This window comes from Aythya ferina, assembly GCF_964211825.1.
Source record: "Aythya ferina genome assembly, chromosome: Z".
In the NCBI taxonomy this organism is placed as follows: Eukaryota; Metazoa; Chordata; class Aves; order Anseriformes; family Anatidae; genus Aythya; species Aythya ferina.
Window position 1 is genome coordinate 66,033,278 of NC_140299.1, and position 13,327 is coordinate 66,046,604.

At 40.5% G+C, this 13,327-nt stretch overlaps 1 protein-coding gene across 7 annotated transcripts in view; it reads right to left on the reverse strand.

Moving 5' to 3' along the window:
- Positions 1-13,327, reverse strand: part of DMXL1 (Dmx like 1) — a 92,377-nt gene that overhangs the window by 57,364 nt on the left and 21,686 nt on the right. For 6 of the 7 annotated variants that reach the window (XM_084503739.1, XM_084503742.1, XM_084503738.1 and 3 more), the window contains exons 7-10: positions 11,755-11,930; positions 10,381-10,570; positions 7,856-8,024; positions 1,903-2,115 (exon numbers count right to left, since the gene is read on the reverse strand). In XM_084503739.1, the coding sequence (XP_084359865.1) occupies positions 1,903-2,115; positions 7,856-8,024; positions 10,381-10,570; positions 11,755-11,930 (748 nt within the window). Of the gene's footprint in view, positions 1-1,902; positions 2,116-7,855; positions 8,057-10,380; positions 10,571-11,754; positions 11,931-13,327 lie in introns of those variants that run through there. The other variant, XM_084503744.1, reaches the window with a different exon arrangement.

Here is a 13,327-nt window from a genome sequence, read left to right on the forward strand (position 1 = left end):
ACCTACCCCTCCCTCATGAACCCATATTGGCTGGGACCTTTAGTGAACCGTGAATAAACTTAAATAGCTTAGTCTGCACTTGAATTTGGAATATTTATACTTTTCCATAGAATCACAGAATATCCTAGCTGAAAGGAATCCACAGGGATCATCAAGTCTAACTCCTGGGTCCCCAAAGAACCACCCCAAAAAAATCAGACTGTATTTGAGAACGTTGTCTAAATGCTTCTAAATGCTTCTTAAACTCCAGCAAGCTCAGTGCTCTAACTACTTTCCTGGGGAGCCTGTTTCAGTGCCCAACCACCCTCTCGGTGAAGACGCTTTCCTGAGATCCAGTCTGAACCTCCCCTGTTGGAGTTTCAAGCATTCCCTTGACCTACTGTTGGTGACCAGAGAGAAGAGATCAGTGCCTGTCCCCCCTTGTGAGGAAGTTGTAGACTGCGATGAGGCCTCCCCTCAGTCTCCTCTTCTCTAGGCTGAACATGCCAAGTGACCTCAGATTATCCTCATACATCTTTCCCTCTAGACCGTTTACCATCTTTGTTGCCTGCCTTTGGACGCTCCCTAACACTTTTATATCTTTCTTATACCGTGGTGCCCAAAACTGCACACAGTGCTCCGAGTGAGGCTGCATCAGCGCAGAGCAAAGCGGGACAACCCCTTTCCTTCACCAACCAGCTAGCAGTGCTGTGCTTGATGCACCCCAGGATATGGCTGGCCCTCCTGGCCACCAAGGCACACTGCTGGCTCATGTTCAGCTTGAACCCCCAGACTCCTTTCTGTGAGGGTGCTCTCCAGCATCTCATCCCCCAGTCTGTATGTTTAACTAGGGCTGCCCCTTCACAGGTGCAGAATCTGGCACTTGCTCTTCTTAAACTTCATATTGTTGGTGTTGTTCATATTGTTGAATATGGTTCATGGTGTTGTTCACATTGTTGACCCAGCTCCCTAATTAGACCAGATCTCTCTGTAAGGCCTCACCACCCTCAACAGAGTCAACAGCTCCACACAACTTGGTATCATCTGCAAACTTGCTCAGATAACCTTCAGGTTCTTCATCCAAGTCATTTATGAAAACACTGAGGAGGATTGGTCCTAAAATGGAGCCCTGGGGAAACCCACTGTGACAAGTCATCAGCCTGATGTAACCCCATTTACAAGAATCCTCAGGGCCTGCCCCATCAGACTGTTGCTCATTATATTACGCTTTTATCTAACTGTATTCTGGTCACTTTGTCCTGAAGGATACTGTAAGAGACAGCATCGAAAGCTTTACTGAAATCCAGGAAGATTACACTGACTGGCTTTCTTTGGTCAACTAGCTGGGTGATCTTGTCATAAAAAGAAATTAAGTTTGTTACACATGACCTTCCGCTAGTAAACCCATGTGGGCTTTGACCAATGACTGTGTTGTCCTTTAGGTGCTTTTCACCAAGTTCCAGCATAATCTTTTCCATAATTTTACCAGACAATGAAGTGAGATTTTCCCCATTTAATGTATGTTTTTGTATGCATGCACAGAACAAAAACAGTCATTTCCCAACCATGTCTAACAATATGTATTTAATTAATGTAAATATAAAGCTGTTTAAGTTAGGTATAGCTTAACACTGAAAACAAGAAAGCTTAGCTCTATGATTGTATCAGCTTCCCTAAGCATGTCAAAACAACACACTTCTAGTTTTCAGCGTCAGTTACTCTAAATATATGGAAAAAACAAACACAATTTGTAGATACACATTTTTTTAAGAGCCACTTAGGTACTTCCACTCAAAGGGAAGGAAATTCACAGAAATACTGCAATCTGCTTGCTTCCTTACATTCTAAATTGCCTCTCACTTGAGATGAAAGAACACATTACTTTGTGAAATGAAAGCCATTTGTCTGTGATAAGACTTTTACCTTCTTCTGATCTGCCGTCCATCTGATTAGATTCCTCTGTGTTTGTCTCAGGAGAATGATGTTCAAAACTCTTTTTAAGTTGCTGCAAAAATACTTCCATGGATAAGGTAAAATGGAGTTCTTTATTGTTTAGCCAGTGCACAACAAAAGGTCCACTTTTTTCTTCATTTTCACCAAGACTCAGAGATGTGATAGATGGGAGTAGAGGAATATCTACCAGAAAAAAATATTAACAACTTCATTCAAAGCCAAGTAGTTTGGAAAAATATAATTTTCTAGACATTATGTTCAAGCAGAAAAGCCACGGGGAAAAAATACACTTGGGAATAAGCAAATAAAAAAAACCTCAGTCTGCTGCAGTTTGAAAGGATAAAAAAAACTCAAGGTTTCACACATAGACACATCTCACATTCTGCAGGAGATTAGTTTCTTTTTCATCTGAGTGCATCTTTCTGCAACACTCAAACCAGGATGAAACTCTTTTGCTATTGTCTTTGTAGGCACACAAGTCATTAGAAAAGGATGACCATTATCTTGATCACTGGTATAAGTAATATTCCTGCTGACTGCAGACAGACTGGCTGGAAAACCAGAGTGTATCCAGCAAGACCTACTGAAGATTTGACCAGAAAACCTGCTCAAAGGATAAAGACTTTCTGTGACCCTTTGAGTGTAACTTATACTCCAGCATAATTACAAAAGGCTTTATTGGACTGTGCATAAGTGTATACAGAGCACACCTTCACCTCCAACCCAGTCATACACAGAAACATCTAATGGTTCATCAATGTGAACAGAACCTTATGTACTGACCAGCCTGTCCCAGAAAGATGCTCTGGGTTGCTAAGCTAGCTCATCACTTTATTGTCACAGATCTCTTCAAAGATAAAAGGCTTCCATTCCTGCATAATTTATGCAGATATTTTTTAAAAATTAAAAAAATATATGTATTAGAGGAGACTTCTCCTTTTCCCATCCCAAACTGATGCCTGTGCCCACTGGTGAAGAACATGCCATGGGCCTTCAAGTTCTATTGGGTTTACGCAGCAAGGTTTTGGTGGCAGGGAGGCTTCAGGGGTAGCCTCTGTGAGCAGAGCCAGCTCCAGATGGCTCCAAAGGGACCTGCTGCTGGACAGAGCTGAGCCAGGGAGCGATTCAGTTTGTGCCTCTGGGAGACCAGACTGAAGGAAGGGAATAAACTGCTGGGCAACAGCAGCTGGGAGAGAGGGGTGAGAAAATAGAGCCAGCCCTGCAGCTCCCCAGGTGAGTGCAGCAGGAGGGCAGGAGGTGCTGCAGGCAGGCAGCAGCAGTTCCCCTGCGGGCTGTGCAGGGAGAGGCCCCTGGTGGAGCAGGCTGTCCCCCTGCAGCCCATGGGTCCCACATGGAGCAGATCTCCACGCTGCAGCCCCCCCATGGGTGGAGGAGCCCCCGGTGGAGCAGGTGGATGTGGCCTGGAGGAGGCTGCGGCCCATGGAGAGCCCCCGCAGGAGCAGGCCCCGGGCCGGAGCTGCAGCCTGTGGAGAGGAGCCCACGCAGGAGCAGGGGGTCTGGGGGGAGCTGCCGCCCACCCGTGGGGGACCCGTGCTGGAGCAGTTTGCTCCTGGGGGATGGATGGATGGACCCCGTGGGACGGAGCTGTGTGGAAGCAGTGCTTGACAGTAACTGAAGCCCGTGGGAAGGACACGTATTGGATCAGTTTGGGAAGGACAGCATGACATAGGGGTGACCCCACACTGGAGTGGGGGAAGAGAGTAAAGATGAAGCAGCAGCAGACATAGCATAACGGACTGACCACAAACCCCATTCCTTATCACAATTCATGAGCCTTTTTTTGTCGTATTTTCTCCCCTTGTCCTTTTCAGGAGCAGGAGTGATAGTCCCACATGGTGGTGCTGATCTGAGCTGCTCGTCAGTGTTAAGCCCCTCTGGGCTACATTTCCATAATGTAACACCGTGCATATACTTTAATTTTCCTTGTTCTTTGCTACTATGGTTCAGAAAATAAAGCAAATAACTTGAGGATAATATCCCAGTGTTTATGCCAGAACAGAGGCTGCAGCAGTATCTAGGCTCACATACAACAGGGCTTACACTGGTGAGAACAGGGTGACCAAGAAACACGTGCTGTAAGGCTATTGCATTAAGCTAGGCTTTCTGATTCCTACAGATTCCTTTATTATTTTACATTGCCACATGATGCCACACAGTGTGCCAGCTGCCTGTGGGGAAAAAAAAAAGTATCCGTAATCTCAAAGTAACTGAAGGAAGCAAGTATCAGACTGCTGCAAAGTTGCATCATCTGAACCGAGTGGCAAGAAAGCAGCTAAGTGATGTGCTGTCATTTCTTCAAATGGGTCATACAGCAATATGCTAAAAGCTCAACCCACATTTGATTCCCACCTAGAAGCCTCCATAGACATTTTCCTTCTGATCTCTATTTATGCAGTGGTACTTAAATTATATACCCCAGGAGACAAAATATAAAATAAAATATTCTAATACTGTTTTTATACTTGTGATGTCTCTGAATTACTTACACTGCAGTCTAGCCTAAGAAAATAACAGAGTACACAAACAGAAAAGGGACCAGCATGACTACCTACAATTTTATAGTGGGAAGAGGGGATGAAGAGAATATAAGAGAAATATGGTCCATCTGCTTAAAAAAAGCAATTATTGACAGTCACAAAAATGGGTTAATACATTTGGCAAAAGCAGAACTTGGAAGAAAGAAATCCATTGAATTCTTATAGGACAAAGCTACAGCAAACATGAATGAGAGGGTGGACTGGAAAGACGATTTCTCACATTACAATACAAATCTATGGACTTTTAGTGTGTAACACAAAATCTCTAAAGAAATCTGTTTTTTTTTTTCCCCCTCAATTCTTCTACCTCAAAACTTCAGAGTTGTTCTATTCTGGAAAATAGAAACTTTTAGAGCATCCTCTGGAAGATTTCCAACTTCCAGTTTGAAACTGCTCAGTCCTGGGTAAAATCCTTGTTGAGAATCTTTATTTGCTTCATAAATCACACTTTTTCCAAAAAGCTTTCGAAGTTCTTTGATTCAATAATTCTCTGTGTATATGACTAGTAGTAATCTTGCCTGCCCCTACCCACTCCCACCCTCCCCCCCCCAAAAAAAAAGCAATAAACTTATTCCTTTCAGTGAATGAACTCCACCCAGGCTGAATACTGGAGGGTGCAGCTGTCTCAACAAAGGGTGGGGCAGCCATCTAGAGGGAGCTTGACAGGCTGGAGAAATGGGTTGCCAAAAATCTCATGAAGTTCAAGGAGGAGTGCAAAGTCCTGCAGCTGTGGAGGAACAACCCCAGGCACCGGTACACACCAGGGGCCACCCACCAGCTAGAAAGCAGCACTGCAGAAAAGGACCTAGGAGTTAGACACAAAGCTGAACACAAGGCAGTAACATGCCCTTGCTGCTAAAAAGGCTAACAGTATTTTCAGCTGCATTAGGCAAGGCACTGCAAGCAGGTCAAGAGAGGTGATCCTTCCTAGCACTGACGAGGCCACACCTGGGGTACTGGGTCCAGTTCTAGGCTCCCCAGTACAAGAGGGACATGGGAAGAGTTCAGCAAAGGGCCAAGGAGATGAAGAAGGGACAGCAACATCTCCCCTATGAAGAAAGGATGAGAGATCTGGGACTGTTCAGCCTGGAGAACAGAAGGCCAAGGGGGATCTTATTAATTGTGTACAAATACCCAAAGGGATAGTGCAAAAGAAGACAGAGCCAGGCTTTTTTCAGTGGTGCCCAGTGTCAGGACAAGAGGCAGTGGGCACTAACTGGAACACCAGAGGCTCCATCTGAACATCAGGCAAATGGATGGTGCACCAGCACAGGTTGCCCAGAGTGGTCATGGAGTCTCCCTTCTTGAAGTTACTAAAAGCCACCTGGACAAGGTCCTGGGCAACCTGCTCTGGGGAGCTCTGCCTGAGCAGAGGGCTTGGACCAGATGGCCTACAGGGGCCCATGCAAACCTTAAACTGATATTACAGAATCAGAGAATGGTTAAAAAAAATATTATACTCTCAAGGATTTTGTTTCTTAAAAAAAATAAGTTCAAAAATTAACAACAGGAAACATGCAATAAAAATGAAGATCTCTTCATTTGCTATGTGATAGCATTACTCATCTTCTATAAGGGATGTGAAGGATAGAAAATGCTGCTCTGGACTTATCTTTTGTCAAGTACTATGAACGCTGTAGTAAAAGTAAACTTTGGAGTGAAATCATAAATCGATTTGGTTTAAATCAAAGAAAATGCAATTAGTGTGTTTTTTTTTCCTCAGGTAAGGACATACTAAAAGGACTACTTAGAAAAACTGGTTAGACTGACGTTCTTAGGGATTTGACTGTGAAGGAAAACAGATATATCTTCAAATTAAAGCTTAAGATGTGAAAGCTGCTTCAAACAGAGGTTCCACAATAAAGAACAACCTTTCATTCCCCCATCTAGTAAGACCAAATGATTCAAAAGACGGTATCGAGAAGGATAATACTAATACAGATGAGTAAGAAGGGGTAAAAAAAAAAAAAAAAAAAGAGGTCAAGGACAATTAATTCTTAGACACCTAGGAAAATATTTTACTGTTCTTTTCCAAAATTATTTTTTTCTTATTCTGTGAGCTTGTTGAGCACACTTATATTGCAAAGACTATTAAAAACAAATTAAAGTTTGTTAGATATGTATAAACAAACAGGAAAAGTAGTGCATTAAGAACAGGTGCAAACAAGAACTCTGAAAGACTGTGCTAACTGCATGAAAAGATTAGTTAGCTCCTTGTACAACATGGAAATGCAGAATGCATAGAGGGGAACTACAAATCTCCAAGAAGCTTCAAAGAAACATTCCTTTAAGACACTGGGTAGTAATAGATACAGTGTCTGCAGATGTTTCCTGTAAAAACAGAGTAACTTGATGGTACAGCACAAACCAGCAAAAACACTTTTTGTTACTGTGTGAAATTCTACATGTATCTGTGACAGAAACATGAGAGCTAATACTAAAAATGATGAGGACTGACTCTGATTTTCTTCCTGAACAAAGTGTTCACAGATTGCTTAACCTAGCATCAATAAAGAAACTCATTGTTCTTTGTAATCACGCCAAAGATTGTACAGCTACAAATATGACCTAATGCATGAAAGCAAAAAGTGGCCTTTCAAACAATGGTTAGGCAGGACAAAAAAAAAAAATTAAAAATACTAAGTTTAAGACGGGCCTTAATGGGCAAATACATTACATAATCCTTTTCTTGAACTACTTAAGTCTTGACACATTAAAACACATCACAGCAGTAAAACCATAATGAAAGGCTCTTTAATAACACATTTCCATTTAGTTTTTCAATTGGTGGACATAATGCTTCATTTTCAGCATGGGCATAAAATTATGAAAACTAAAATATTAGTTACTAGAAGTTTTCTTTTTTTTCTTCCCATAATGCCTTGCAACATAATGCATGAGCAAAACAATATTAAAGTTTATGAAACACAAGATGCAGATGTGTTTTGCCTGGTTCAGAGACAGAACAGTAGTAGGGAGATGCATGGTTACTTTAGATGTTTAGTATTAGGTAATCATTTTAAACAAATCTCCAAGCTTTTTATCACTGTTCACTCTACAATACAGTGCACGCAGCCAACACAATTAACATTGAATTTGTAAACCTAGTCACAAATACTGCACCTCAGACCACTATGAATTTCAGTTAAAACATGACAGAAAATGAAAGCCATGAAAGCAGAGAAAATCTGCTCCAAGAATTTTATTACTGGATAAAGGTTCTTCCAAGAATTAAATGAAACCAACTTGCTAGCCATTTTGCACAGTCAGATAAACAGAACTGACAAATTAAAGCTTAGGCAGACAAAGCATACCTAAGAGAAAATAGTAGTTGCCTGGTAGCAAGGATTTACCATGGTTCCTACCTGTGGCTGGATTGATACTGGCAGCAATATGGAAGTGACAGAGTGCATTTGCATGAGGAGGAATGTTCCTGTGAACTTCGTGAGGATCTTGCTGATGTGGAGAGTATCCAGTATGTGCTACAACAGCACCAGACCTCCTCCTCCCTCGTCGAAAGTGCTTCAGGTTTAACTGCATGAAGAATAAGGTGTCATTTTTAATTCCTTTCAAAAAGAAAAAGCAGATTTAATCTGTAAGTGATTTTCTAAACAATAGGGCATGAAATATATTTTTCAGTTTAAAATCTACTTCATAGTATCAGCAGAGCTTCCTGCAAAAATTACAACATTCAGATGGTACCTTCGGTAGAAAGATACTGAACAGAAAATATTACTGTTTCATAAACATCACACTTAGTAAAGATTCTGAATGAAAAAGGAAAGAAATCCAAATAATCTTGTTTCAGCGACACTGTGAAAGTTTACATCAGTACTTTGCATATGATTAGATGAGTAATTCCCCCCTCTTCTCCCATAAGGGCCCTATGAGGAGCCCACAGGTTAAAGCCTTAGATTTTAAGGTTCACACTACTATTAGGTTTCTGTGAGAAGATTTTGGTAGCAGGGGGCTGCAGGGATAGCCTCTGTGAACAGAGCCCAGCAGCTGCCCCATTGGTAGGGCTGACCCCCATCAGGTCAGAGCCAGCTCCACCTGCTCTGGAAAGGACCCGAAGCTGGCCAGAGACAAGCCATGAGTGATGCTGGTTGGGACTCTGGGAGAGCAGATTTAAGAAAGGGAAAAAAAAAAAAACAACCTGCACTGCAACAGCAGCTGGGAGAGGGGTGAGAGCCAGCCCTGCAGCCCCCAGGCGAGTGCAGCAGGAGGGCAGGAGGTGCTGCAGGCAGGCAGCAGCAGTTCCGCTGCGGGCTGTGCAGGGAGAGGCCCCTGGTGGAGCAGGCTGTCCCCCTGCAGCCCATGGGTCCCACATGGAGCAGATCTCCACGCTGCAGCCCGTGGAGGACCGACAGGCTTCAAGAACTGTGGGAAGCCTGTACTGGATTAGTTTGGGAAGGACAACATCACATGGGAGGGACTCTGCACTGGAGCAGAGGAAGAAAGTAAAGATGAAGTAGCAGCAGAGACATAGTATTATGGACTAACTGCAGCCCCTGTTCTCCATTTCCCCTGCACTGCTCAGGGGTGAACACAGAAGAGGTGGATGGAGGGAGAAAGTGTTTTTAGCTTGCTTTTAGTTCTCACTGCTGTAGTCTGCTATCAATAGGCAATAAGTTACATTCATCTCCCTTACGCTGAGTCTGTTTAGCCTGTCATAGTAATTGGTGAGTGGTCTCCTTGTCCCTATCTCAACCCAAAACCCTTTTTTAGTCATATTTTCTCCCCTTGTCCTTCTGAGAGGGAATGAAAGAGCAGTATGGTGGTGCTATCTGCCAGAATTAAACCACCACAAACCCCATCCACGCAAGGAGGTTTATCCCAAATGGAAAAACAAAGGAATTTTTAGTATCAACTACAACAGTATTAGAGAGTCACACTCCAAACAGCGCACATTTCAAGTCTGTTGTGCTGTAGTTATCTATACAAGCACGAAAAGGTATAAAAAGATACATGATTTCTATTACAGTTGGTATGATACTCTTGGTATTCCTTTACACTTGTTATCCTTTGCATCTACCCACAGCACATATGTAAAATAATATCCTCACAATTTTTGCATTTTTTTTTAAACATTGCCTCTTACTTTGAAAAGAAACACAAAACTGTCTCCAACTTTTTTTTTTTTTTTTAACTTCTATTGGAATAGTTTGTTTGCTCTGCTGTGTCTTGCAGTCTGACAAATTTTTCATCTATGCACATGCTATAGAGGTACCATTACTATGCTGACTACATCACTCAATTAATACAAAAGTACTATGTCCACAAACATAGTCCACAGAGCTTTGCTGCAGAACTGCAATGCTTCACTTTATTTGTGCTTCCCATTGCTTAGAAAACATTTGTTACGGATCATTTGCCCTAGAGATACAGCTAGAGAGCTGCCAGTTCTACGTAAGGACTGTAGCAGGAAGACAAAGGTCATCTTCTCTCAGTCCACCACTTTTCCAACTGCAGAAGCCAGAGAACACGCCACACCTTCGCAGGTAACAAGTGAACCTCTACCATACAAAGGCAGCATTATTTGTGGGTTCTACACATCCTGCGTACACAATGTGCTCCATACTGTTCCTGGCTCTTTGAACAACATAACATAAAAGCACTTTGCTTCAGTCACCTGAATAATGTATGTAGCAATGACATAACATCACTGTGTTTTCTAACGTTAAAGCTCAATAGGATGGCTGTCAGCTCTTGCTGTCTGCCAGGTAAACATAAGGATGATTTCAATTAAATTTATTGTTTTGTAACAATATACAGACCAATTCTCTGAAGGATTATAGTTTCTAATACATGTTCAAGGTATCAGTTACAATCCTGTCTAAAATTGTCTGTGTACATGTGTTTATTCTCAATGTTCAATTTCACTTCTTACCTCTAATGCATTTTGCATTCGTTCCTTACTTGAAGTATTTCTCTTGAAGTTATTTGTGAAGTTCACTGCTTCAGTCCAGTTGTTGTTTCCTCCACCATATAACAGGCTGTCATTGGGTAACAAAGTCTCTGCCCAGAGACGACAAACGTTATCCTTACAGCAAGTCAGGAGAACATTGCAGACAGCACCACTAATGAAAGAAAATTTAAGGTGTGAAGATGCCACTTACAGTCACATAGCATGAAACCAAAGCAACAGCACCAAACTGTTTCCATTACTGGTTTTTAGAATTGCACAAAGTTGCTTATGTACTAAGGAAATAAACATTTGAAAAGACATTCTTGGAAAAACTAATGCTATATGATAGGCTTTCATGTCTATTCAAGTATCCAAACATAAATTACTTCAATAATTTTCAAACGTCAAACTTAATAATAACTGTGGAACACTGAATAATGGATTTACATTTACTGATTCAGTCCTAGCTCCAACATTATTTATGTATTTCTTTTCAAAGCCCTTCACACAAAACACTAATCATACCCTGCATACCCTTCCTCAGTTCTCCAGGTCTTACTGTTACTTAGCACTTTCAAAACTACATATTCAAAGCAGAGAAACCAGTGCAGTATCAGGAATACAACTGCGAATTTAGAACTACAAACTTCTCTTAATGACCGTTTTTCCAAGTGAAATTTCCATTAGATATATCTGCAAAAAATCCGATTAACTTAAACTAGACACTGCAAAAAATATACAGATCATGAGATTTCCAGCTCATGTAAGTTTACAATTTCGTTTTAGCCAAGATTCAAAAATGCCATGGATCTTCTGACACTGAAGTAGGCGTCATGGAATAAGTGGATTTTCCCAACTTATTAAGGGACTGTGGTAACAGCTTTCTGTTTGTATAAAGGTTGTTTTTAAGGTTGGTACAAAAGACAGCATAAACTTGCCCCAACACAAAGGTATGCAGAATTCAAATGGCTACCGATTGGAATAATAGTCACAGTAAAAGCCCGCCTGCAGGATACAAAATTGCTAATGCTATTTCAGTTTGAGATTACAGTTACTTACAAAAACTAGGGAAAGGATATTTAGGAGTAGTCAGAACACAAAAATGAAAACCCCCAAACCATCAATTCAGAATGATCATTTTAATCCAATTTGCAGATATTGTTTCTGACAGAGGTCTAGTTTTGTACTGGGTAGAGAAACAAATTTTAAGAACCTTAAGAAATATTTGAATACTTCTAAAAGAAACCATGAAGTGATAGGACTTTTGAACTGCTCTGACTTTTTTCTTTTGATTTGTTTTGTGTTTTTTTTTTTTTGAACAGTTTACAAACTGTTTACATTGTTAGAACTACTCACCGTGGCATGAATTTGCTGGTCTTCCTCCATGAGAATGAGTTTACTGACCGAGGATGGGCCAAATAAACAAATGAAAAATCAATTTCTTGTGCTTCTTTTCCTGGACTCACACCTGGTGGTGTTACGGCTGATCGCCAGCTGTCTGTGTTGTACCACACTTTCACAAGACAGTCGTCCTGGGGTGGGGAGGGGTTGGCACATTAAGTAAGAATAGATAACAATGACGCATCGGACGGACTTCATACTTTAAAATCCATCTCCTTGGTTTTAAATTTTCTTCAAAGTAAATTACTTCTCTGATGACAATAACTCAGCTCAGTAAATAGAACTTCAAAACCCGATTATAAAGAAAACATGGTAGCAGAATTGCCTTTTAATCTGTCTTGCCATTACTAATTTGATTTTGATTTAGCTTCTTCTGATTAGCTGTCAGTTTTTAGCTACAAATCTTCAAGCTGTATTGCGATTCAAATACCAATAGCACTCATTACTGTACTTTGGCAGAAAAAAACAAGTTACACACACAACATTCAATTCTAGGAATACAAACACAGGTCAAAGATGACATCTCAAAATTCAAGTTCAGTTCTCAAGAGAACACTTTTCTTACATATGCTAATAGAAAAATTGAAAAGTCATGTATTTAGAGACTGTCCATATATCTTTAAGGACCAGATAAACTAACCTGGATCTAGATTTACAAGTTGCTGATAAACTCAATATGTAAGTAGGTATAAGTGGTGCATTCTAGCATTTTGTTTTCTTTTTAATAATTCTGAAGTCTCTGCTAGATTATTTATTTTAGGCAGCATAAACTTCATCACTAGACTAGCATCTATCTGTTAATCTGTGTAAAAACTGCTCATAGTGTAAGGTTTTCTGTGTCTTTTTAAAAACAGTAATCTGGAAACATAACTTATTCCCTCTCTCTCCCCCCCATCTAATTTGAAAATTCCATTAATTCTCACAAGATTATTATTATTATTTTTTTTATTTTTTTTAACTCATCAGTGTGAATCTCCCCTCATATAAGGACAACAGTATTACTTGGATCTTTAAGCTATTCATTTAGCATCCCTTAATAAGTAGTATAAACTCCTGTATGTATTTGTGATATTTTTTTCACTGGCTGCTTTACACCAACTTGACTTCTCTGCTCTCAATTGTTAGGATATTATTCTTTTATAAAATGCAAACAAAAAGTTTGCTAGTATAAATAAAAGATAAATTTGATAATGCATAAGAAAGTGAAAAGATATGGTGAGATTATGCTTTATTTTCTCAAGGGGTTTTAATGCTTTTGCTGAGAAGCCACTAGAGAGGCAAACAAAGCTGATCTATAAGATGGGCTACAGACTCATGTTAACTATGTGGGAAAGTATATTCTGATGTTTTACAGTTTAATACTGACTCCAAATAGGTATTTTAAAATAGTACTTGGAATATTTTATTGTTTTCCCCATCTGTGTATTAATTATCTTTCTCCCAAATTCTCCTTTTAGTAAAAGTGTAAACGTACATAGAGATCACTGGAAAGACTATGCAAAAAAAAAAAAAAGCTATAAAAATGAAA